General features: G+C 37.8%; 1 protein-coding gene across 2 annotated transcripts; it reads right to left on the bottom strand.

Annotated features, from left to right (window-relative positions):
* Positions 1-308: 308 nt before the first annotated feature.
* On the bottom strand, positions 309-27,030 carry ELOVL7 (ELOVL fatty acid elongase 7). 2 transcript variants are annotated; one of them, XM_049707947.1, is made up of 8 exons: positions 24,931-27,030; positions 24,385-24,482; positions 17,262-17,452; positions 13,724-13,804; positions 12,772-12,828; positions 10,408-10,513; positions 5,352-5,488; positions 309-3,008 (listed from the first exon to the last, which is right to left on the bottom strand). In XM_049707947.1, the coding sequence occupies exons 2-8, from the start codon at positions 24,446-24,448 to the stop codon at positions 2,799-2,801; spliced, it is 846 nt and encodes a 281-aa protein (XP_049563904.1). In that variant the 5' UTR covers positions 24,449-24,482; positions 24,931-27,030; the 3' UTR covers positions 309-2,798. The 2 variants fall into 2 exon arrangements, with proteins under 2 accessions (XP_049563904.1, XP_004275230.1); XM_004275182.3 differs by lacking the exons at positions 24,385-24,482; positions 24,931-27,030 and having other exon boundaries at positions 17,308-17,445.
* Between the last annotated feature and the right edge of the window lie 565 nt (positions 27,031-27,595).

Here is a 27,595-nt window from a genome sequence, read left to right as displayed (position 1 = left end):
AAATTTAAATACCTTCATGGAGCCTACCTGCTTGCTAAGTGCCACGACTTTCAATCATAGGGCAACAGTCATATACTTCCCTGTAACATAATCTCCTCTGCCAGCCTGCAAGCTCCAGGAGGTCCCAACTATGCGGGAGGCATCTTTGTATTTTGTATCACTCTAATGTCTAGCACAGGGCTCTGAACATAACAAGTGTACAACAAATGTGTAAAATGATTTGGTTAAATGAATATTCATATTAAAAACCATCCATCCATGCAAACACATGCAGTTAGATTCCAAAATGAAAGACACACACATGTGCATGTGATACCACACATTTATTATAATACACACACCAAAAACCAAACCCAAACTTTGACAGTATCCACAGAGTTTTCCACAGTCGTTAAAAGTAGTTAACAGAGATAAGGGATAATTGAAGAAATGTAACATCATAATCTTATAATTTATGTAACAATGTAGTCTGCTCAGTTAAGAATTCTACTCAATTAAGACTGTAAAATGGCAATGTCCCACAGATATTTAAAATTTTACATTTGCATTTATTTGTCATACAGATATAGGTTCTAAAGGATTCATAGAGCTTTATGTCATTAGCCAAATTTTGCAGCTGGCCTTTTGGCCTTTTTATTTGTTAGGTAAGCAAACCCAAAGGCAAGGAAGTCCTGAAAAGTGGGATGAAACTCCAGCAGAAACTCTATGTGACCCACAGAGCTGTTTAATAAAACGATGCCCATCCAATCCTACATCCAGTGATACCCATTCTAATCTGCTGCTGTTCATATGGAGGTTACCTCTGCCAGCTGTGATTTCTTTTCATGTAACATTCTAGCTCTCCACTCCTATTCATATAATGTAGAATGTGATTCTGTCACATGTTGCTGTTAGTTCACAGGCACAGCAAACATTTTAAAGACTACACGGAGACAAGGAGGGGTTGTACAGTGCAGGGCAGAAAGTATGCAAGAGAAGAAACAAACTCTCCTGTTTTCTCTTCTTTTAGTTTTGCTTCCTTTTGGTCTTTACCCTTCTGGGGTCTTTGGGAATTGCGTGTATGTGTAACAGCATCTACCGTACCTCCTCATTTTAGCACTGGTTGGATTTGAAGAGAAAAACAGGAAAACACTTAAGGAACCCTGAGACTCTCACAGAGAAATAAATTAGAGCTGCTGTTTCTTTTAGCTTTGCTCTCCTGTTCTTTACTATTTATTAAAAAAAAATGAAATCTCCCCTTTTATCAACCCTCAAATTCTCATATTGTAAGCGAGTGAAGTCACTAAAGGCAAATAACCTTACTAATTTGCTGAGTGTGAAGAGAAAAGGCCATGGTACAGATTAATGGATTAGGAGGGAGACACCTAACTCTAGGAGTTTACAGTTGGTAAAAACTCAGGCTTTATTGTACAATAAGTATCACTGTGTGTTACACAATTACTGGGGTACTAATTGCTTACAGTCATACAAGCATAAGCAATCCTTCAAAATCAAGTAAAATAGAACAAGAAAAAAAAACACTGTGGAAAAATTCAGAAATGTCCAAATATTGCTGTTTCTTGGGCAAAACTCTACTGATCAGTAGTTGGGTTCTCCAACAAGAAAATATGACTTTTAGAAAGTAGCAATTTTAAAGAAATGAGAGCTATGCAAAATGAATTTCAGTCCCTCATTATATAGTTTATAAGGTTGAAAAAAAGAATTCCAGGCTGTTAATTAATTCATAATTCTGGAAAATATTTTTCCATGCAGTGAATCTATAACAGTAACTATTATACAGTCTCTCTCTTGCGCTCTCTCATTATGAGAGAGACCCTTGTCACCACATCTTGCCTGGATAATCTCTGTGCCACCATTTGCTTCCAGGTGCTTCACAAGCCACCCTTAACCCATCCCTGGGTGGTCTAAAATCATTTAGTGTGTGCCAGTGATATGAACATTTACACATCTAACCAATATATATTTAACCAAGATAATCCTTTAAACCATGATATGAGAAAGTGACATGACAACACCACAGACAACTATTTTTTCCATTGATAAATTCACCTCTTTCCCGAAATATACAAAGTTCATTGCAAAACGGTGATAGCAAAGTGTTCATTAAGCCATCAGAACAAATCACCTTGTTTTCAAAATAATAACTTAACCTTAGTTTCAAGTGCATCAATGTATTACCCTAAAGGATTGTCACTTTTAAACAGTTTACACAACAAAAGCGTTGTGAGGAAGTCTTACAAGCAAAACTGGTGCCGGCTACTCAAAAGATCCATTAAAAATTACCATTAGTGATTTTAAATGATAACTGATCAAAAATACACTTAACGTTCACCCTATTAGCTCTTTAGAATGGGAATTTAAGTTTAGAGTAAATACAGTGTCTTCTGAATATAGTCAACAAGCAACAAAGCCAGAGCCCACAGTTAAAGGTTTCCAGACCCGGCAGAAGGAATCTACTGTACGGCATGGATCTCTGTCCGTGCTCAAAATATCTAACGATATTTTTCATCTATACTGGACTTCTTTGAAGAGTACTCTACTGTTTCACATCCTTCTTTCAATCTAACAAAATGTGTTAAATAAAACCTTTAGATTAGGTTTAAAAGCAGCTGAAAAACTGGCTGCTTTAGGCTCTAATTATCAGAAGACTGTTATCAGAAACCCCAATAACTTATCATAAAAATACAAGCTCTTAGTTTTGAAAAATATACAAAATGCACTGCACATGGAAATATCTCTTGATTGTCAAGGAAGACAAGATATCAGTCTTATTCATAGATTTATGCTGTGCTTGAATTTCAGTGATCTTTGTTTTTGCAGATTCCATTTTTCACTGTTTTGGGTAGCCTCTGACCTTTGGTGTAAGCACGGTACCAAAAATGGAGAAAGAGCAGCAGAAAGATGCACCCGTAACTCATAATGATGTACAGAAAGACTGGAAACTGGTACTTGCAATCCTCCATGAAAAAAAACTGGCCTATGTGTATAGTGACAATAACGAACTGGACCTAACAGACGGAAGAATGAAAAGTATTGTTTAGCTACGAAGAGTCACAATGGAGCAATTATTTAATGCATTCTTTGTCTGCTTATGTTTAAACACTCTCCAACCACATCCAGGCTACTGTTGGACAGGGAATTTTATCTTTCAATCTAGCCTCTATGGGAATGACAGTGGGTGGAACAATGTCAAAATGCAGATGGGAATTTGGAACTACTATTCAGTCCTGCCAAAGTGCACAGCTCCAGGGGGAGCTATGTAAATGTCCCTGGAGCAGGGCAGTGCAGCAGCCCTTTCACACTCAGAGAACCATCAGTCTCTGACTTGAGTCCTTGACCGATGAAATGCATACAGGACCACCACCTTATGGCCTAATTTTCTAGGGCAGTTTGATTTCAAACATTCTGTCCTGTTGGTAGACTGGATATTTCCATTGGTGGGGAGGGGAATAAAAACATTCTAATTAGAGCCCCGCTTATTTTGTAGGAGCCAAAGCATCGCTAAGTCCTCATATCTGCCACCGGTCCTCCACCGTCATAGATAAAAAATACATCCTATCTGCCAACTGCAGCAGAGAATCTGCAAGGAGTGAGAGGGCATTGGTGACCCTCCTAGCGATGCCCAAGGGCTCTGTGTTCTAGAACATTCTACACAGTCTTAAAAGGGACATGTTTTGGGCTAACATCCAGATTTTTTGGATATATTTTTTCTCATGATTAAAAGGCAACATGCGTTCTGTGGAAATTTTGGAAAATAAAAATCTATACATAAAAATAAATAATGATTACCCACAATGTATCCTGTTATAACCATAGTTAAGATTTTCACATTGTTCCTGTTATAATCATCAGCTTTCCTTGCATTATCTTTTTTTTTTTTTTTTTTTTGTGGTACGTGGGCCTCTCACTGTTGTAGCCTCTCCCGTTGCAGAGCACAGGCTCCGGACGCGCAGGCTCGGCGGCCATGGCTCACGGGCCCAGCTGCTCCACAGCATGTGGGATCTTCCCGGACCGGGGCACGAACCTGTGCTCCCTGCATTGGCGGGTGGACTCTCAACCACTGCACCACCAGGGAAGCCCTCCTTGCATTATCTTAAGGAACTTTTAGAACATTCCTGTGCGGTAGATACAATTATTCCTCTCATTTTGCAGACGAGAAAATGAAACCTTAGAAAGTGTAAGCAGCATCCTCAACATTCTATGCAGGTGTGTTTGTGTAAATATTATCAACATATTTGAAAAAATAATGAACAACATGTATTCTTTTTGCTATATAAGTATTTTTCCACATTATTAAAAAGTTTCTACAACATTTAAGAGTATGTTAAGTGAAAAAAAAGCCTGATACAAAATTCTGTATGCAGGGCTTCCCTGGTGGCGCAGTGGTTAAGAATCTGCCTGCCAATGTAGGGAACAGGGTTCGAGCCCTGGTCTGGGAAGATCCCACATGCCGCGGAGCAACTAAGCCCGTGAGGCACAACTACTGAGCCTGTGCCTCTAGAGCCTGTGCTCCGCAACAAGAGAAGCCACTACAATGAGAAGCCCGCGCACCGCGATGAAGAGTAGCCCCCACTCGCTGCAACTAGAGAAAGCCCGTGCACAGAAACGAAAACCCAACACAGCCAAAAATAAATTAATTAATTAAAAAAAATTCTATATGCAGTATAGATTTTCTAATTTCTCTGCAATGAGGACATATTACTTTACAATCATAAAAAATGCTTAAAAAGAAAGGATTTGTGAATAATTTTCATGACTTTGTAATATTCCCAAGCAGGAATTAGAATAATTTACTTCTTCATTTCCTTATGGTTAGTTATTTAGGGTGTTGTCACTTTTGTCAATATGTATATTACACCACCATTCTACACCTTTAATTCCCACAGTACTTTTACTAGTTGGAGGAAAAATAGACTTATAAATGTTAGGACTAGATAGGCAGGCACACAGAAAGGCTCATAATCCTCTCAAAGTTACATTCCCTCAAGGTCATTTAGATCTAGAATATGGAATGTCTAACTTCTAATTTAATATTATATATAATGAGGTTCACATAATTTTGAACATAAATATTTTTATTTTATATAAATGCATAAAATAGTATAAAGATACCCACGCTAGTTTAATTGTCTGAGCCTCTTGGCTACCAAATAGGCTTTGCTTTCAATAAAGTTCCTGAGAAAAGTTCACATAACAAAGAAAGGACAATGACGGGATGCCATAAGAGGCCAGACAATTTATATCCCTGTGTTTTGTAAACTTTGCTCTTTAGTTAGTATCCTCATTCGTAAGGAAGACAAGGGACTCCAGTTTAGTTTCATATCTGGTTTTAAAGAAAATTAATTACTCACAAGCTGTAATGATGTCAAATACTTTTTCCACCACAAATACTTCTGGTAGGCTGGTCCCAATGCACACAGTCCATAGTAGGAATACATGACTACATGTACAGCTGTATTTAGAAAGGCATGGAATGTTCCCAAACCACCTGGAAAAAAATATTGTAAAATAGGGGCACTGTTCCTTAAAATGAGACATATTTGTGTCTGAACTGAAATTTTAGTATAATTATTTCTTTAATTTTATTAGGAAGAAAACTATATATGAAATATCTCTATTGTTAAATAGCTATAAAATTAGAGGGAGCTGGATAATACATCCAGTTAGTAAAACTAAAATACAAATCTTATAAAATAAATTAGCATGACTTTATTCTGTGATATCTTAACCTTAAAACAGTCTTATGATTTGGTTACTTTAACAAACTAAGTTGACTTCTTTTTAAATATAATATATTGCTAAGTAATAGTAATCAAATTCATTTTTAGTGAGAATTAACATATATAAAGCACACAAAGTACACCAATCTTAAGTGTACAACTTGATGATTTTTTACATATGTATACACCTGTTACCACCACCAAATTCAAGATATAGAACATTGCTGATGCCACATAAAGTTCCCATGTGCCCCTTCCAAGGACATACTCCTCCCAATGTAACTTTTATTCTGACTTCCATCATCAACTATTAGTTTTGCCTGTTACAAAACTTCATATAAATAGAATTACACAGGATGTATTCTTTGTGGCTACCTTCTTTCAATCAACATACTGTTTTTAAGATTCAACCATGTGATTGCCTTTTTATTGCTGTGTAGTATTACGTGATATGAATGCATCACAATGTATCCATCCTCCCATTAAAAGACATTTGAGTTGTCTTCAATTTGGGTTACTATGAATAAAGCCACTAAGAATATTATTTTACATAACATTGTGTGGAATCAAATTAACTTTTTCCATTCTCAATAGTTTTCCATCAATACTTTTAGTGCCACAATTTTTTTCTTTTTTTTTTTCTTTTTTTTTTGCCGTACTGCGTGGCATGCGGAACTTCCCTGACCAAGGATCAAACCCGTTCCCCTGCAGTATGCAGTGGAAGCATGGAGTCTTAACCACTGAACCACCAGGGAAGTCCAAGTGCCACAAAATTTTGGCAGTAAAACCACTGGCTTTCATTACCAAGCTGTGCTAAGTTTGCTTTAATCAATCATTGTTTTTCCAAAATAAACATTTATTAATTGTTAAATCATCTTTCCTTACTGCTTCTATTTGACTATTATCAATTGTGCCTTCCTATCCTGGTTTTCCTCTTCTGATCTCACCACATCTCCCACTGATCACTTTCAATTTAGAATAGAAGAAAAGGACCCTGGGGGGAATATAAGCAAAGATTGTTACAATTGTGTTTAGCTGGATCAGTAGTACAGTGGAAGAGGTAACAGAGTGTTCAGTTGATGGTAGGGGAAAAAACCAAAACTCTTCCCTAGTGTCTCTTTCCTAAGATGTACAATCTTGAAGAATCTTCATTCTTTATGCACAGCCTGATTCAGCTTAGTAATGCTGACCTAGAATTTAAATTTTTCTCCAAAATATGCTATTTTATTTATTCTAATATTCTTTAATTTCAGAAATTAAGCAAAACCTCACAGATTTGCCTATGTTAGAGGAAGGACTGAATCCATGAACACTATGAGTTATAGAAAGTTTAAAGCAAAATACAGATTTATTACTTCAACCACAATCTTCTAAGGAGAAATGTCATAAAAATTGTTTCATGGAAGAAATAATTATTTTTTTAAAAAATCATTCATAATTGCAGCAATGCTAGATTCTTCTAAATACTACCACTGCCAAAGTACACCCTTAAAATACCTGTTTTAAATAATTACTTTTAAGTAGTTTAAATATTCCCCTAAAGTCTCTTTTATGCTATACTGTGCTTCATAAACTTTCCTAAGTAAATCAAATTTCAGCTAATCCTGTAATTATCACAAATTTCAAGTCAGAAGAAACTGAATTAATGAAGCTTATTAACAACCTCCCAGCTTTTATTATTTACATTTGGACTAGTCTTATTTCCCAAAAGAAACTTGAATAAATAAATTAGTATGGTATGAAAACACCTTTTCTAGGCTAATTTAAAAATAGAATAGATTAGGAGTCAAGCTGCTTAACATGGGGACAAGCCAAATACCTCTCAAGTCCATTTGTCTCACCATTACATATACACAGGAAATCTATTTCATGCTTGATAATGAACTACATTAGACTGAGCCTTTCTCACTAAGACACCTCTCCCATTTTTTGGTCAAGGGTTCTATCTTCCACTCAGAAACTTTCACCATTTAAATGTCCTAAAATGAGGCTCCTACGGACAGGAATTTAACAAAGCACTCGTGTAGCTAAGAGTGTTCAGTAAGGGTTACTGATCAAAATAAGCTATCAAATCAAATTAACTTGCTTATTTTCTCTAGTAATGATTATTTTCTGATAAGTTATTTTAATGTTTGTTCACAGAACAATCACATTTTAATTAGTAATGCTTTTCATATCTTCTTTGGAAGGCTTTTCTAATAAAGTATTTTCTAAGCTTGTTTTCTTCTTCATAATAGTTCTGAAAAGCAAACATCTCAGGATGAATTATAATTAGTACCATCACATTTTACTCCTTTGCTTTGGAAAAAAATAAAGGAGCCACCTGGGTAATTATCACAACTCTCCATATCTCTGGGAAGGAGTATATACATAATTAATATAAAAACCTGCCTCAGAAATATTTTCATCACGTTCAAAAGAAAAGGTGGATTGCTATTATCCCAGGGAGGAGTACCACAGGCAAACAGGAAATTAAATACTAGATAGAGATCAGCTGTGCTCAAGTTTTTGAAAGGACAGTTTAAACTGGACAGTTTTATTCTAGGAATGAAAGCCAATGCCACACCACACTTCTGGGAATACCTCAGCTCTTGTTGCTGTGCTTGTCACTGAATAGATACCAGGTGTGCTGTACAAGGGTTTACTAGGTTCCACACATGAGACTGAGCAGAAGTGCCAACTCATGGAACATATGAGAGAGAAGAAAACATTATTTTCTACCACTTACATTTTGTAAAGCCGACGGGGAATTGAGGTGTGGACAATGAATCCACTACAAAGTGCTTAATGTACATGGTAACATTGAAAAATTGAGGAATATTATATGTTTAAATGTTCATTATTGAAAGCATTGCTTGTTTTTTAAATGGAAACCAGACTATCAATGGACTCAAAGAGAGAAACTAGAAAAATGCTCAACTCTATTCTTCAAATAAAATTTATTTTTTCCCATTATAGAACCAACAGATATTCAAACTAGAAAAATTAGAAAATGCAGAGATGGATAAAGAAGGAGAGGGAGACCACTTTTGTGTCGATTTCTCTAAATCACTGTTTTTGGGGTATTGTCTTCCTATATATTTTTAATCTATATTTATTTTTCAGTGTTGTAATAGGATAATCTGGTCTCAGGGAAGAAATCTGAATAAGTTCGTTCTAAGGGTGTGAAAACACCTTGTCTAGCATACTTTAAAAACAGAATAGTAAGAATAGCCATCTATTTCTGATAATTTAGGAGCCAAGCTTCTTAACAAAAGTTTGAGCTAAATGTCTTTCAATATCATTTGCATTTCACAACTATAAAAACAAGACATCATAACCATTCTATTACTGGATGTTTAGGTATTTTCTCATTTTCACCAAAAAAAATAGTGTTAAGAAATACCACTGTAGAAAGAACTGAGAGGCACAATATACACGTGAGAGAAAATAAAAACACAGAAAGCAAAGAAAAATAATGGAGATTAAATAATATAACTACCTTCAATTTGTAAAATGGACACAGATGAGACTATCTTGTTATAATGTGAGTTAAATTTTTAAATTAACACATATACATTATAAGAAAAACAACTACATTTCCTTTAAAAAAAATCCTCAACAGATAAATGCCAATTTGGGGCAAGGAGCTACTTTACATGCTGGAAAATCTGATGCCCTTAGGCCAAGGTAGGGACAGCCCTTCCAGCTCCCCTAGGTTCTGCCATCTTCTTCTAGCCACTGGCTTATCCATGTCCCCTCATGCTCTGAGACATGCAGAATTTTTCCCCATGCCTAGAGAGTCTAAAACTCAAACAAGAGTTCCTCAATTGTGGTTTCTCTTTCCTTTTAGTCTTACCAAGTCAGAATACCCAATAGAGGTGAGCTCTTCACGGAAATGTTAAAGCTTTGTCTAGTATGAGCTGCAGGCTTACATGAAGACTTCTTAAATTGAAGAAACTAGCATACATAAATACCCCAAACAATTTTTGCTAGTAAGACTATATCCTTCAGGATATCACTTATTTAAAAATTTATGATAGGTAAAATTACTTACCTTTCTGTTTTCTCATATTCTAGATGTTCAGAAGCATAAAATCAAAACCAACTAAAGAACCTGTTTGCCAAGCTTTTGAGTTAAACTATTTTTGACCTAAAAAACAATATCAAAACATCCTTTACTATGGTAGGATGTTTAGGGAAGGTGGGAAACTGCAATTTGACACATCTTTACAGAGTTGTTAGGGATTGGGATGTGTATCAGTTTTTGGAAATTTGAAAGCAAAGAAGACATGGAACTTGAGATAAACATTCTAACTTCCTGGAAATACAAGGAATAAGTTATCTAGCTATATTCCTATAAAACCAAGGATTTTGTCATTTTATTTGTTTGTTAATTATTTATTTAAAAATAGTTATAGAACTATATAGGACAAGAATAAAATCCAAACAAAACAACTAAAGGATATGTGTAGAAGACTATACCCAAAGGTCTTACATATTAAAGAGTATTGGGGGGTGGAGGGGAGATCTAGTTAGGAGTCCTATGTTTATGTTTCAGATAATTAATGAAAGTCAGAAGTTTGATCAAAGTGATTCTTTGATGTTTTGAGATTCTTTTAAATCACATTTAAGGACAGGATTTATGCTTATAGCATACAGAAACGTAATCAATTGTAACACATGATCCCAACTCTCCCTTGGCTACCTGCGGCAAATTTGACTCCAAACCACCAGGTCCATGGCATGATGGTATGATGGAAGACATGCAGGAAAGTCACTTGACTATTTTTCTTACGCAGAACAAAAAAGATCTGAAATAATTTAAAGAAAATCAAGTTCATATAAAATCATGCAATAATTTATCTAGTGTTACAAAACTATTGGCAAAGTGCAAACTATTCCACGTTGTAATGTGCTTTGAAAGAGTTGCTTTACAGAATGCCTGTAGAAGCAGCTGATTCTCCAAGAGGCAGCTCAAAAGCTAATAAGTATGAGAGAACTTAGGTACGATGCCTAGTCATGCAAGAATCAATAAAAAGGTGAAAAGATATTGAATGAAGATTTAAAAATCAAAGATATAAAGTGAAGAATATGACCAAAAATTACTGAAAAAACGTTACTGGTTTAAAAAAAAAAACCCACGTGGATTTTGAAATATATGGGGAAGCAGAGACTTTTAAGTCCTAGGACTGAATTTCTACACTGCTCCCTAACTAACACATCCTACCAAGTTAGATAAGGGATTAAGCAAACTAAAAGAGGACTTGTAGCAAATCTGAAGTTAGCAAATTATTATTAAAGAAAGAGGAAAAGGGAAATACTTGAAGAGTTAATTGGGGAAGTAGGGTGGAAAAGAAAGCAAAGCAGCTTAGGAAAAATGAGAAAGGCAACAGAGGCACCATCCAGATTGAATGTCTCCAGTGGTTTACAGAAACGACAAACAAAGAGGTAGAAGAGGAAGGCTTTGTGGAGGGGGGTTCAAAAACATATTCAAAAGCAGAATTAAATGTTCAAAAATATTCAAAGTGCAGAAGACGAGTGACGAGTTAGACTTCTAAGTACAGGACTAAACAGAGTAGCAGAAACAAAAGCGTTCCTAAGAGTAGTTGAGAAATGTGGTTCAGGGAAGAACACAGAGCAGCAAGTTTCCTTATGGAAGCTGAAACTCAGAACATGCAAAGCAGGAACAATGAAGTCAAAATGCTTTTGCTTATGCATGTGGAGGAAGGCAACACGGTGCAACAGAAAAAGCCATAAACCAGCAATCTGGGGTCCTAGGTCCTAGTCAGTAGTGGTGTTCCTCTGGACAAGTCTTGTAACTTTCTGGCTTCCATTTCTCTTCAGATTTAGTGCTCCAGGCTAGGTCAGTGGTTCTCAACCCTGTCTGCATATTACAGTGACCAGGAAGGTCTGTTTTTTGTTTTTAAATAACCATGCCTGGTCTCTAACTCCAGACCATCTGACACCAAATCTCTGGGGGCAGGGCCCAGGTTTTTGTTTTCTAACGCAGTTAGGTCTCCAGCACCACAGCGGTTGAGAACCACTGGACTACAGCAGGGGTTCTTGAAGTGTGGACCCTGGACCAACAGCAATAACAGCACTTGAGAACTTGAGAGAAATGCAAATTCTTGAGCCCCATCGAACACGTACTGAATCAGAAATTCTGCGGGTGGGATCCAAGCACACGTGTTTTTAATGAGTCCTCCAGGTGATTCTAATGCATGCTAATGTTTGAGAACCACTGGATTCTACACTCACTAAATTCTCCTTTCTAATTCTAACATTATGCGTAGCCAGCTGAGAAGGTAAAGCATATTGAAATTTGCTACCAGAAATGTAGTGGTATATATTCTGAAGAGAGAAAACACATGTCAGTCTTAGGCCCCGAACTGATTCCAGATGAATAAGAGCCACATGCCACAAAAACAAAATAAATAGCCAGCTTTCCTTTGTTTCTGGAAATAAAGGTGCATGGCTTTCTCCTCTCATCATGGACCCTAATCCATGGCACTTGCTTCTCCCAGGCCTAGTCACTCAAAGCCAGAGTTGATACTCAGGAAGGGAGAAGACCAGTAAACATGGACTTCAGAAAGGCAGATGGAAATAGTTTTGATGTTACCCAAATTACTGATATTCCAGGGATAAGCTAACATTCTAGTGTAAGTTTATGAATTTTGAAGCATTTATCTTCTTAAAGGAGTATGGATGACACAGTGCTTTGCTATAAAGAACCAAAGGCAACATATTCTCTGCTCTTTGCTTCTTGAACTTACTTCACAAAACAACTGTCATCCATCTATATAGAGACATAGCTTTGTAGTATATGTGTTAGTTACATTCTTATCTTAACCAGGTGGTTGATATAGAAGAAAATCTTTTGGCATTTGCAAAAGACTGAAAAATAAGTTTATCCTATTCTCTAAAATAACTGATAATAAAAAGTAAAAGATAATATGAGGTCTGCCTGAGGAACAGAGATAACCAAAGTTATGAGACAACTGTACACTCACAGTTTATTGCTTTCATTGAAACATCAAACATTTACCAAACGTGGTGATTATATACTCACAGTATCTAAGAGCTCAATAAATTTGGAGAAGTAATAAAGCCAGCAGGTGCGTGCCATCTGCAGAAACACACATAGATATGAATTTATTTATTTATTTTTACATGGAAGAAAATTTTATTTTTTCTAATTTTGGCAAAATTCACATTACATAAAATTTACGATCTTAACCATTTTAGAGTGTACAGTTTGGTAGCATTAAGTACATTCACATTCTTGTGCAACCATCACCACTGTCTATCCACAGAACTCTTTTCCTCTTATAGGACTGAGACTCTGTATCCATTAAACAGTAAGTCCCCATTGGTGAATCCAGCCCCTGACAACTACCATTTTACTTCCTATTTCTGAATCTGATTACTCTGTGTACCTCGTATAACAGAATCATACAGTATTTGTTTGCCCCTTTGTACCTAGATTATTTCACTTAGCATAATGTCCTCAAGGCTCAACCACATTGTAGCAGTTGTCAGAATTTCCTTCCTTGTTAAGGCTGAAAAATATTCCATTGTATGTATATACCACTATTTGTTTATCCATTCATCCGTTGATGGACATGTGGGCTGCTTCCATCTTTTGGCTAATGTGAAGAATGCTGTGAACACTGGCGTACAAATATCTCTTTGAATCCCAGCTTTCAATTCTTCTAGGTATATACCCAGAAGTAGAATTGTTGGATCATATGGTAATTCTGTTTTTTGAAGAACCAGACATAAATTTACTTTTAAATCCAAGAAATTCACAAAGAAAAGCACCAGTTTTCATTTTACAGAAAATTACACACCTGAATTTCTTTGATTTTTTTTCTTGTAATTTTTAGCTTTTTCTCTCAACACATATATTCTGATAATTGAGCCACTCACTCATTCTGATTTCACATTCAGTGTTTACAAATAGAGTCCAAAAAGTTTTAACGTTGATTTTGTGTTACAAGTTTTTCCAAAAAGAAACTTACCCTCAATGCTGTAGGCGAGCGTGAATAGTCAACAATTTCACATCGAAAGGAATAACCTGTACCCCAGCCAGACATCACAAACTGCAAGAGAGCACATGCATATTAAAGAAGGAAATATTTGCTCAACGGCTACAATGAAGGTAGTTTTGAGTATGTCTCTTCATTACATTCTCAGCTGAGTCAGCAGTCAGTGCAGAAGGAAAGGTGGGCTAGAACAATTACAAACCAGGAACTCGCTTGATATCAAAGCATCAAGAGTTTTCAAACCGTTTCACTTTGTTATAAAGCAGAAACTAACACACCATTGTAAAGCAATTATACTCCAATAAAGATGTTAAAAAAAGAGTTTTCAAAATTTTAAAGTCACATTTATATAAACTGTGTACTAACTAAAATACCTATTTCTTGGAATGATTATTCTAATATAGTAGAGAACAAAATACTAGGAATGTTTTGTTTGAACAGCAAATACTGGTAAGTGCTTGACCTTGTGTACATCTCTATGTGCTTGTGCATATGTCTGTGTACTCTCAAAGGGGTGACTAAGTCTGAAATCAGTCTTTTCTGATAATTTCTAGCCTTTGCAATTAGTCAACAAATAAATGAGCAAAGCAGCTTTCTCAATGTACTCATCCGATGGCTGCATCAACTGGGTTTTTCCTATCTCAGCTAGTGGATGTAACGTGAAGTGATAGTCCACAGCTTTTAAATCAAGATCGACCAAATACAAGACTCACGTATTAATTTTGCTTTGGATTCACATGACAAGTAAGAGATGAAAATACTAACAAGAAAGTGCAGTCTGGCAAGCCTTAATTCCAACACACCCACGAAGTGACCTTAGGCTAGTGGTGAGAAGAAAAAGCCTATTGTTGATAAATCTGGACCTTAACTCAAAGATTACATTGACATTCTTTCAGTCTGACGGTGGGAAGGTCTCCTTTTAAAACAGTACCTGAAAGTGAAAAACTAAGGGTTCTAGTTTAAAATTAACATTTATATTAAATGGCTGGCTTAATTTACTGTTCTGACAATATGACCAGTTCTTCTCTGGAGTCCTATTCTCACGAATGCCAACATCTTCCCTAGGATGTCTTCTTTCTCAGCATAAGGATTATATCATTTTCTATTACATTACAAGTTTGTACTTTTAATTACTGTTAAAGCTGAAATGACAACTTTACAGTAAATTAACTTCTAAAGGCAAAAGTTTATGAGGCATAATCAGAATGACACTTTAATGGTAAAAAGAAAAGAAATGAAGGAGAAAGAAAAACTACTTACACTGTGGTATTTAAAAACACTATCCTTTTTGATTGATACTAGCTCCTAGCTTGATTTGTAATATAAATTAATCACACTATTAACTTGGTAAATTATGAAATCTTGAGAATTAAGATTCAGAAAAGTATAAGACATATATCATGGGTGAGAAAAGTATCTTACAAAAACAAGTCAATGAATTTTCTCAAAGGAACAAGGGAATGTGGTACAGAACTAGTTAAATCTGTTCTACAAAATCCTGATCTGTCAGTGAGCATCTTCCTATTCTTTTGCACTTGGACTCACTTCTGACTGATGCAAGTAACACTCTAAGTCCATCCACTCAGATGGGGATGACTGATTCCCCGTGCTACCCTATGCCAAACAAGTGCTGCACCAAATAGGAGAAGCTGTGGGATGTAGCCTTCTTCAGGGTCTTCACTGGTCTCTCTTTATTTCTTGACTGGTGCCAAGTAACTAGCACACTCAAACCATCACTATAAAATGAGGCATGTGGGTTCCTTTAGTCTGATGTACTTCCTCTCACCTTATTCATATTTGCCCTAACATCCCTAGTAGAGGGGTTCACTCTGTAGAGCAAATGTAATTGTGCCCCACCCAATAAACCATGCGTTTGAATGTGTCCTGGAGGTGATGTGCTGCTCAGCTGTCAAAAGTCTTTGTTTAAATAGAAAGTAGAACTTAATGCTTTCCTGATATTAAGTTTAAGAACATTCCAAAAGCCTGCAGAGCTTTTGACATATATGTCTATATTTTAGGCTTTCACAAAGGAAGAGTAATAATTTATATCTGGCAGGTAAAAAACCCCAAAACTGCATATAAGTTACTCTAGTATTACTGGTTAATGGGAGATAGAAACTCTCAGATTCAGATATTCTCAAACCTTTTATGTTGTAATTGCTAAAACAGAAACCAAAACTTACTGGTTATAACTGGATTCCTTGCAGAGAAATATATTTGGGGACGTCACATTCAATGGTACAACCAGACACAGAGCATAAAGGGATCTGAGAGACAAGGTCAATCCTGACTCTATAAAATGAGAGAAGTGAGGCCCAGAGTATTTAAATGACTAGTTCAAAATCAGGTAGCTAGTTAGTAGTGCAACTGGGACTAACTAGTCCCTGGTCTCCTGGCTTCCAGGTCTGTTCTTAGCACTGTCCTATAGTAGGCAATATCCTATCTCTGATAACTTGCCCAAAGCATGTATTTTTTCTGCTCCCTAGCTCTATTCTATTACTCCTTCCCTTTCAGTTGCTTATGCTCCAGAAAGGAGAGTAAGATGACCTGTGAGTTAATTTTGGAAATAAAGTAGAAGGCAGCAAAGGAAGTCCAGACTTCAGGAAGGCCGTGAGAAATGAGGCCAGAGCAGATTTAAGGTGATCTGATCAGGTGGATCCGTGGCAGGAATCAGGTTGGAAGGATGCATGTGCAGAGGCCATGGTGTCTAGAGAGGCTGGAGAGGTCATGCGAGGCCCTCCTGGGACCCAGCTGTGAGGAAGCATAGGCTATGCTGCAGAGGAAGTAAGTAAGGAGAATAGGATGAGGAAGCCAGCCAGCATTGGAAGAGAAGCAAGAAATCCCAGAAAAGCAGGGAAGGGAGGGTGGCTGAGACTTGTAATCGGCAGAGGGGAGAGAGAGCATACATGAGTCTGCTTTTGGGTCCTAGAAGTTCTCCACCTCTCTTACTGACAGTTAAGAGACAGCTTCCCTCACCTACTGCTTTGTATGAGTCTAAGTTCTCTGTCCCCAACAAAGCCCAGCTAAATCAAACCAGTCTACCACCTAACAGGTCATCAGGGCATGCAGAACCCAAAGCTGCTACCATGATGATGTCAACTCATTAGAATCAGGATGAGCTCTGATGTCAGACCGACCTGGATTCAAACATCAGTCCTCCACTTACCACCTACAGTACTTTGGGTAAGTTATCTAATTTCTCCAACTCTGAGTTTCCTTAAAATTTAACATGTATGGACTCATTCAATCATCTTTTATGGCTAACTGCGTGCAAGTCCCTGGACTTAATTCTTCTCACCACCTGTAAGGCAGACTATACTGAGATCCTCTAAGGAGTTCAATATCTGGTCTATATATAACAATTTTTTGACAAACATCTACTCTAGTGAGCTAAGTTTCTGAAATTTCTTAAATCTTGGAGAGTTACCCTTACAGTCATAACAAGAAACATCATGACAGACAAACATAAAGACTCAGGCAAAATTCTCCCGTTAGGAATACTGAAGACACTTGCCTCATAACACATATACACAGAAAAGAGTACTATGAAAAAATTGTACGTTATCATCGCTTTCTTGAGTTCAAAGGGCTTTCGATTCTCCATGAGCTTTGGTCCCAGGGATGTGACAAAATAGACATAGAGTCCCAGGATGACAGTTTGTGGCAGAGGCGAGGACATGAGGAGCCAGTCTTCAACTCTTGGATCTAAGAGTAAAACAAGGTATAAGTGCACATCCATTTAGCCAAGAGATAACTGACAGTAACCAGCATTTAAGTGAGCACCTAGATCCTAACGCTGACGGTGGACTATTTGGTCAGTGATCACTGCTATTTTTAGGATGTGCCAAGGGAAATCACCAGGGATTGTGATGGAGCTCGAAACAGTGAGGCTCAAAGGGCAAAAGGAGGTAGTGGTTACCAGAACCCAGGAGAGAGCCATATGGAGGAGCCCCTCTGGCGAGGAGCTGTGACCTTCAGTTGAGGGATTCAGCCAGCACGGCAATCCTGCAAATAAGGGGCCAGGGAAATCAATACCCCAGCCTCACCCTCCTCCCTCTCTCTCCAGTTGCCGAACTCAACCAGAAACCAGAGGGCAGGGGAGCAAGCCCATGGATGTAGTTCATCCTGGTCATTCTACCAGGGGTACACAGTTGAATCTGAAGAACAGAAGATACCCAGCAAACTTTTTTGTTTGTTTTTTGTGTGTGTGTGTGTGTTTTTGCGATACGCGGGCCTCTCACTGTTGTGGCCTCTCCCGTTGCGGAGCACAGGCTCTGGACGCGCAGGCTCAGCGGCCATGGCTCACGGGCCCAGCCGCTCCGCAGCATGTGGGAGCTTCCCGGACCAGGGCACGAACCCGTGTCCCCTGCATCGGCAGGCAGACTCTCAACCACAGCGCCACCAGGGAAGCCCCCAGCAAACTTTTATCATCTGTCTATAACCACCAGTAACATGTTACAGTTTCTCCATCCAGACACGCTTTTATATATATAAATATGTTTGGTTTTTCTTAACTTTCTTCTTTCCCCAAGGAAACTGGGGGAAAGTTTTCTGTATACTGTATCATACAATTGAAAGGGGATTTAGCATCATTTAAGTATCTAAAATGTGGGTTCTAGGTGTCCAAAATGTGGGCTAATCAATCTGATATTTTACACAAAAACAAACAAAAAAGTACTAGCCTCACAACCATGTAAAAAAGAAATTCACGTGGTCCCTGCTAGTTCCAGGCCATGAGAATTAGATCAATTAAAACTTGCAACTCATAGATGAAATGTGATTAATTCTATAATCTTAAGTAGTTCGGGTATAATTTTACTAAATTGCCTCATGAAGCCAGAATATTGTAAAGGAAAATATGTATGGACAAGTTTCCAAATACATCTGACTCAAAATTGAGTCTTGACTAACCTTAGGTTGCTAAGTACCATCATTCTTGTTAATTGGGAAAAAGGGTGGGGGGAATACAGCCCTTGCCCACTGAAACTGCTAATGATGTGGCCAATTACCAAAAAAACGTTGCATATCCCTTCAAGTCTGACTTCCTACCCAATGCAAAAATTTCTTCAATAGACTCCACACCTGATGACTCACTTGGCCTCAATTTTATTGCTGGAAAGCTCACATTTGATACTCAGATATACCAGGGCATGGCTGTAGCTATTAAAGGTGATTTATTCTATACTCAAATGTGCTTCCCTCAAAAATACTGACAGATGCCCTATCTCGAAATAATACATAAGCCAAAAGTCAGCTCTAGGAGGGACTCCAAGATATTTAGGAATTTAATGTATGATAAAGAAAGCCTCATAAGCAAGCAGGAAGGGAGAGACGATTCAGTAAATAGGAAAACTGACTACCTGGGAGAAAAATGAGTTTGTGCCTTACCTTGTATCCTATCCAAGCATGTCCCAAACTATGCAATATAAGAAAGCTATTTAAAGTCTTTCCACAAAAAGTGGGGAAAGGCTACTAGAAATGCTAGGTTAAACAAACAAGTGCCTTTCTGCATGATTTCTTAGTGCTTCATGTTTGTTGTGAATTGCCAAGATGAGAATGGTGGTATGCAGCATTCCCCAAACTTACTTGGCCATGTAGCCCTGTTTTTTTGTAGAATACTATTTAACACCTTGTGGAACTAACATTCTGTGGAGCACCGTTTAGGAAAGATAGCCCTTTGCCAAAATAAATTTATAAATGACGGATTTTTTCCATCAGTTGGTAATCCAAACCTTAAATATATGAACATCATAAACCATATTAATAGGTCAAGTTTTTATCTCCAATGAAATAAAGACTTAAAACCAATACTAAAAGAAGGCTTCTGGAAGAATGTTAACATTATCACCTTCAGATGGGGACAATATGGGTGATTTTTATTTTTTTCTTTTTCTTTATAAGGAATTTTAAATGTTTCTGTTATTAATGGACATCACGGGCATGATGGAAAACTAGTTTTTTGGGCTTTTGTTTTCGTCAGCAAAGGAATTCCTGAATCAGAAATATTTTATTGTACTCTTTCATTAGCTCAGTGGTGGCAGGGGAGGGGGGAAGGGGTGGTACGTGGGTATCAAATGACATCATATTTCTGTTCTTCTGCTGGTAGCAGTAGGAGAAACAAAAAGCCAGGAAATGCATGCTGGGCTGGCTCATTTTATTTAAAAATGATTTAAATAAATCATTTTTCCTGTAATTTAACATTTTAAGCACACACCTTTTTTTAAGAATCCTGAGTGTGACTTTCCAGTTCTACAGATTTTTAAAAAAATCTTATCTTTTAGGAAAAGCTAGCTAATTTAATTTCATATTATTTTCAAAGCAAATAACAGAACAAAACACCAAGCTTTTTCATCCTATTTCAGTCTGCGCTCTGATCCTGGCTCTCACATAACTGACTTGTTATGTGACCTGAGGCCACCGACTTAACTTCTCTGTGCTTAGTTTCCTCATCTGTGAATTGGGCATAAAACAGCAGGTAGCTCAGAGAGGATTTAGTGAGTTATTTTGAGTAAAGAGCTTGGCACAACCTCAAATTGCTCAGTAAGCACGGCTACTATTATTTCAGCAGATCTCAGTTTTGTCAGCACAGCAGAATCACCTCTGGAATATTTATAAACCAGATAGCAAAAAAAAAAAAAAAAGACTCGGCATGGGTCCCAGGCATCTGTATGTTGAAAAAAGCTGCCAAGGTGACCGTGATGAACCATCAACGTTATAAACCAGGGCTTCAGTGCTTCCTTCACCTACACTGAGGTCCTCAGTACTCCTCACTAGGTGCTCTGCAATAATCTTTTATGTGATTTCCCTGCCTCCTGACCCAATCTGCTATGTCTTGTCTCTATACAACTGCCAAATTCACTTTCTAGAAGTAAAGCTTTGCTCAGATTATTCCTCTGCTTAAATTAGCTCTCCCTGCTGAGCGAATAAAATTCAAAGTCCTAATATGTCCACGACTTTGATGACTGCTCACTGTTCCTGCCTTCTCTCTTGGCAACAGTGATACCTTTCTGAATAGGGAGCCCACTTCTATGTGAGGCAGGAGGTTCCCGGTGATGAGACGTCTACAAGCCAGGTGTGGCTGGTGACTCCATAAGGGGGTTGTAGAGGGGGCTGCTCAACAATGTTTAAAGTTAATTCTGCCTCAGTCTGTGATCCCACAAATTACAAAAGGATCAGGGGTCAAGTGAGCTCTGTTTTCCCTAGAGAGAGAGGGAGAGTTTCATGTACCTTGTATTTAGCATCGGAGTTGGGCTTAAGTGTTATGAGCAGAACCAAGATAAAGGCAGAGGATGGGAGGGCAGGCTGTCTGAGAGCCCATGACCCAGTGATTACCAGAGTTCTGACTTATTACTAGCCCGATAATGCTTTTCTAAGAGCGTCCTAAAGAGAGTACAGGAGAGTACAAGGGCCACATACATAGAATATTAATGAACTTTTCCACCAACTACTTTTAAGAGTGTGTTCACTTCTTAAGTAGCATGTACTAGCTCAAAGAGTACACCCTTTTAAAGGTATAAGCACCAATAAGATGAAGAAGCTGGAAGGAAAAGCAAACATGTACCTCTCATACTTTGTGAAGTACTAAAGGTTCAGAGTGGCAGCAAATCTTACTCAGACATTGTCTTCTTGCAAAAAAATCACAACTATGTCTGAAAAGTCATCATCATTATTATCCAAATGCAAGGAAAGTTGCTTTTCAAACATTAAAAATGTTATAGGGCTTCCCTGGTGGCGCAGTGGTTGAGAGTCCACCTGCCGATGCAGGAGACACGGGTTCGTGTCCCGGTCCGGGAAGATCCCACATGCCGCGGAGCGGCTGGGCCCGTGAGCTATGGCTGCTGAGCCTGCGCATCCGGAGCCTGTGCTCCGCCATGGGAGAGGCCACAACACTGAGAGGCCTGTGTACCACACACACACACACAAAAATGTTATAGCACTGTTTCAAGGTTTGACATCTCATATCTAAGAATCACAATAAACCCTCTTATGGCTTAAGTATTAATTAAACTGTTTTTAAATTCTGTAGCTGTGGAATTTTCCACATGAAATAACTATGCATGACCCCCACTTCTCTAGCAATCAGAAAACCAATGAATATCATTAAGTTTTCCAAAGTCTACTCAGGATTAGGGCCAAAGCCAAGAATACGCTTGAAATTCTTGGCACTTGATCATGGGCTCAGACCTTCAGAGGGTAGGCAAAGTAAAACTGGACTAAGATGGCCAGAAATGATTCCTAATGGCTCTCAGAGATCGATACCACACTAAGCAGAAGCAAAAAAACCTCTCCAGTTACACGCGATAGTGTTCTCATAAAGTTATAAATCTCAACACAAAACATTTTAACCCTTCTGGATTTTGACAGGAAAAGAAAATGTGGAGAAACTTTTTAAAAAAATGATATGCTATATTAAAAGTGTTTGAAGATGGAAATGCTCTATCAGTCATCAACCACCACCACCGGTTGTGTAGGGATATTTCCCAAACAACAGAGCATTTTCATGCGTATTGTCTGGTAGCTGGTGGATACCATTCTCATCTCTGTTTTGCTAACAAAGAAACTGAAACCCACAGACAATAAATACTTTGTTCAAGATCACCTAGCTGGTTCACAGTAGTGTCAGAACTTAAATCTAGGTCTTCTCACTACACACCCCTACCCTTCCTCTTCTCTCAAGACTTTAAATTAGCTTAGCTTCAGATAGGTACCATCACCTGCCTCTTTCTCTCCTCCTCCCTGCACTGTTTGCAACACTGCTTCCAGGGTTCTCCTTGCCTCTCCCTAACCACCTCCACCCCTTTGTCGTTCCTTTTTCTGTCCTAATATTGCTGGGCTTTCCAATGTAAGTATTCCTAATAAAAATAAAGTGTTGACCCATGAATAAAAGTGGAAGTGGAATTCAGAAGTAGTTCATCTTAAAACATTTTATCCTTCTAGCACTATATAGATACTCATCATCGTCTGAGTTAGGATATGGATTACCCGAATCTCTTGGGTTCCTGCAATTGGGATAGTTAATAGCAAGAGTTGGATAGTAAGGGATCTATTCTTCCAAACAGGTCTATTATAAAAAATGTACCCAAATCTACTTGGTTTTCAAGGTTAAATCGTGAGAGTTCAGGTAGCAAGTTACACCTCTACTTTGAAAAGAAATTAAAATATTCATATTTTTTAAAATAAATAAATAAAAATAAAAACCATTAGAAAACAAAAAAATTAGTTTTTAAATTACTGAATTTATGAGAACTACTGTAAACCTTCAGAGAAAGATGACCTCTAAAGAAACCTACAATTCTCTGCACCATAATAAGTTGAAAAACTAAGAAAAAAAATGAGAAAATATAAAAATTCCCTTAACTCTCCATTCACCAGAGTGAAGCTTCTTTATTTATGGGATCTCTTTCAGGTCCTTGGCATTCTTCAGGGGCAAAACTGTTAGGACCTTTTTCAGTGAAATAAGATTAGTCTTCAGTAGTCTACTGAGAAAGACAGCAATCATGAAACAGTGTATCTTTCCTGAAATCAGTGTAAATTGGAATATAATTTCAATTGTGGTAGGTATCAAGAGGTGACACTTTTCCCCCTGGATTTGGTGAACATGTGATTTCTAATTGATGGGTAAGAACTAATCTGAAGTGGTGATGGTGGTGAATATGTGGAAAGTAATTCAAATGTGAAATGTCAGAATACTAATCCTAATCAGGAAACATAGGTTCTAATCTTTTCTGCTAACAACTGACCATGACGTTGGGAAGGTCACATCTCTGGGCCTCAGTTCCTCCAACTCTAACATGAGGAGGTAGCTTTCATGATATCTAAGTCCATCTCAGCTCTAAAATGTGCTGATTCCTGTCTATTTAAAAAAAAATTACCTTTGTTATATTATTAACACATTTCATAGTAGTTATAAAAGCAACATACATTTGTGTGGTTTAAAAACATCTAGGCAGACATAGATAAGGAAATAGAAATTACCCATAATCCTACCACACAGAGATAACTGCTAACCCTCACAAAAAAAATACATGTGGTGTTTTATAAGCTGCTTTCATTTAATGTATTTTAAACTTCTTGCTATGGCATTAAATGTTCTTCAACAACATTGATTTTTACTTTTCTAATGGGCAAGGGGAGAATTACTCTGGTCCTTCTAGAATTACTCAGGGGTTACCCTAGGAAACATCCCCAACCTTTCTGATACGCCCCTGGGGGCTGCGGCCCTTCCCACTCAAGAGTCATCCTGGACAGAGCCATTTTTGGCAGTAACTGTTATTTCCCTTAGGAGCATTAGGGCAGAATCAAGCCTAAGAGCCCTGTGCCTCCAAAATCACTTCTAATGGCTACTGAGTTGGAATGTACCATCATTTATTAACCAGTTCCCTTCCTTGGATATTAAAGCTCTCTTCACTATTATAAACATCGTAATGAACATCATCTGTGTACCTCTATCTTTGTACATATCTTCAGTGAAGTCTTTGACACTTCACTAACTAGTAATAAAAATCAATATGTGGGGTGTCAGTGAGGGAGTGTTAAGTTGCAAAGTCTCTCGTTCTGTTTCAATGAAATCCTGTTAAATATGGGAATCTGACAGGAAAAAGAAGGATGAGCCATAGTTAAGAAATTTGGTTACTTACCAGCATCTTTGATCCAATTACCATAAAGACGCACGGTCCTCGATGTAAGATCACTGAAGGCCATTTTCCACAGGATTTACTCGCCCTTACAATGGGTTCTTCAGTAAAACAAAAAAGAGATGTGTTTATGATCTATGGATGCAAATAAAGCCAAGTTTCTACTAATACAATATTAAAAACGTTAAAAATTTAATAGGAATAACTGGCAAAACAACAAACTTACTGAGGGTAAATGCATTAGTGAACCACATTAAACCCTGATGCAGTTGCAACCATTTAAGACTTTTCATCATAAGGACAATGCTTAATTCACTCAAAAAGCTGATGTTCTATGTACGAGATGCAAAAGGAGTAGGTGATTCTAAGAACTGTCATAGGAGCATCTGTCTCCCTTTACGGAAACAATATAGGTCAGAAATGGACTGTACCTCCCATAGCAATGTTGAAGTAAAAACCCAGAAGAAAGTCAAGATGACAAACTTTCAGAAAAGATACTCTGATCCAGACTTTTTTTTTTTTTTTTTTTTTTTTTTGCGGTACGCGGACCTCTCACTGTTGCGGCCTCTCCCGTTGCGGAGCACAGGCTCCGAACGCGCAGGCTCAGCGGCCATGGCTCACGGGCCCAGCTGCTCAGCGGCATGTGGGATCTTCCCGGACCGGGCACGGGCCCGCGTCCCCTGCATCGGCAGGCGGACTCTCAACCACTGCGCCACCAGGGAAGACCTGATCCAGACTTCTAGCTGACCTTCAGGCGTAAGAAGATCTTCTATATTCAAGTGTTTATAATTTAATTGAAATAGAGGTAGAGAGAGGGAGGAAAAGATCTACAAGAGCCAAGGAGAAGTTGCCTAGTTTATCTGGACTGATGACAAAAACAGCTGGAAAAAGAAGTCTTTTGAAAAAGAAGGCCAATGAGGGAAAACTAGCTCTATCATGTATTAAAAGATATTCTAAATATTCAGTAATTAAAACAGTGTGACACTAGCACATGAAGAGGCAAACCAATGGAATAGAACAGAACATCCAGAAACACACCAAAAACTTTGGGGATTTTAGTACCATATTTCATAAATTCTAAGATGTACACTTTCCCAAATTTTAACATCTCTGAAAACAGCACACACCTTACAAAGGAATGGTGCATCATAAAATGAATAGTAGGTTTGATTTCAAGTCATATGGTGGGAAGATGAAAAGTTCTAGAGATAGCTGGTGGTGACGGTTGCACAAAAATGCAAATATACTTAATGCCATTGAACTTTACACTTAAAAATGGTTAAAATGTTAAATTTTACATTATGTATATTTTACCACAATAAGAAATAAACCCTCTAGGTCTGCAACAGAAAAATTCAGACTTTATTCTAGCATTCTAAGATAAAGACATTTTAGAATATACATATATAAAGTATATATGTATTTTTTAAAGACATATCATATATGATAAAGGTGACAACTCAAACCAGTAGGCACTGAATTACCAGCAATTACTGAGTAAATGGTATGGTACAACTAGATAGTCAACTGCAAAAAACAAGTTGGATCCAAAAATTATACTAAAAACCAAGATAAACTCCAACATATCAAAGATTTAAGTAAAAATTTCAAAGAACCATGAAAGTACTAGATGACAACAGGGAGAACACTTTTATAACCTTGGAGTAGAAAAACTTTTTTAACTTTGACTTAAAATCCATAAGACATAAGAGAAGACTAACAAATTTAACCATATGAAAATCAAGAAGAAGAAAGGAAAAAAACCAAATGACAAACAGAAAAAAATATATATGTTCAATTTAAAATACAGGCAAGTGCTACTCTCCCCCATATATTAAGAGTTCCTAGAAACTGATGAGAAAAAGACCTATAAGCCAAGAAAAAAATGGGCAAATTTCACAGAAAAGGAAATACAAATGGCTCTTAAACATACGAAAAGTTGCTTAACTTTAACCATAGTAAGAAATATACGGGGCTTCCCTGGTGGCACAGTGGTTGAGAATCCACCTGCCAATGCAGGGGACACGGGTTCGGGCCCTGGGCCCGTGCGCCACAACTACTGAGCCTGCGCTCTACAGCCCGTGAGCCACAACTACTGAGCCTGCGTGCTGCAACTACTGAAGCCTATGTGCCTAGAGCCCATGCTCTGCAACAGGAGAAGCCACCGCAATGAGAAGCCCGGGCACCACAACAAAGAGTAGCCCCCGCTCACCACAACTAGAGAAAACCCGCGTGCAGCAACAGACTCAACGCAGCCAAAATTACAATTAATTAATTAATTAATTTTTAAAAAAGTTTTAAAAAAAGAAATCTACAATATTTTCTTGCATTGGATGGACTAAAGTCCAAAAATTTTTATCAATCAGATGGGCCAAAATCCAAAAATGTGTTCACTCTGTTGGAAGGACTGTGGGAAACTCATACCTTGTTGGTGGGAGTGCAAATTAGTATAACCCTTGGTGCAATTTGGCATTATCAGTAAAAAAAAATTATAAACTCATATTTTTAAGCCAGCAATCCTATTTCTAGAAACTTCTCCTATAGAGATATATGCACATATGCTCAATGACATATATTCAAGCTTAATCACTGCATCAGTCAGTAAGAGCAAAAGACTGGAAACAAGCCAAATGTCTATTAAAAATGGACTGATTGGTTAATGATGATATGTCTAACACCAGGAAATACCATGCCATTGTAAATTAGAATGAGGAAGCTTTCTGTGTGCTAACATGGAAAAATATCCAAGATAAATGTCTATGTGAGAAAAGCAAAGGCAGGGACAGAATTTTTTTATATATATATAAATTTATTTTATTTATTTATTATTTTTGGCTGTGTTGGGTCTTCGTTGCTGCCCACAGGATTTCTCTAGTTGCGGCGAGCGGGGGCTACTCTTCATTGCAGTGCGCAGGCTTCTCATTGCAGTGGCTTCTCTTGTTGCGGAGCATGGGCTCTAGGTGCGCAGGCTTCAGTAGTTGTGGCTTGCGGGCTCTAGAGTGCAGGCTCAGTAGTTGTGGCACACAGGCTTAGTTGCTCCGCGGCATGTGGGATCTTCCTGGACCAGGGCTCGAAACTGTGTCCCCTGCATTGGCAGGTGGATTCTTAACCACTGAGCCACCAGGGAAGCCCAGGACAGAATTTTTAAATGACTACCTTTTATACAGAAAAGGTAGAAAGGAATAAGAATATAAATTTCCATTTATATATATTA

Source organism: Orcinus orca, chromosome 3 (genome assembly GCF_937001465.1).
Source record: "Orcinus orca chromosome 3, mOrcOrc1.1, whole genome shotgun sequence".
Classification (NCBI taxonomy): Eukaryota; Metazoa; Chordata; class Mammalia; order Artiodactyla; family Delphinidae; genus Orcinus; species Orcinus orca.
This window is presented reverse-complemented; position numbering and strand designations above follow the sequence as displayed.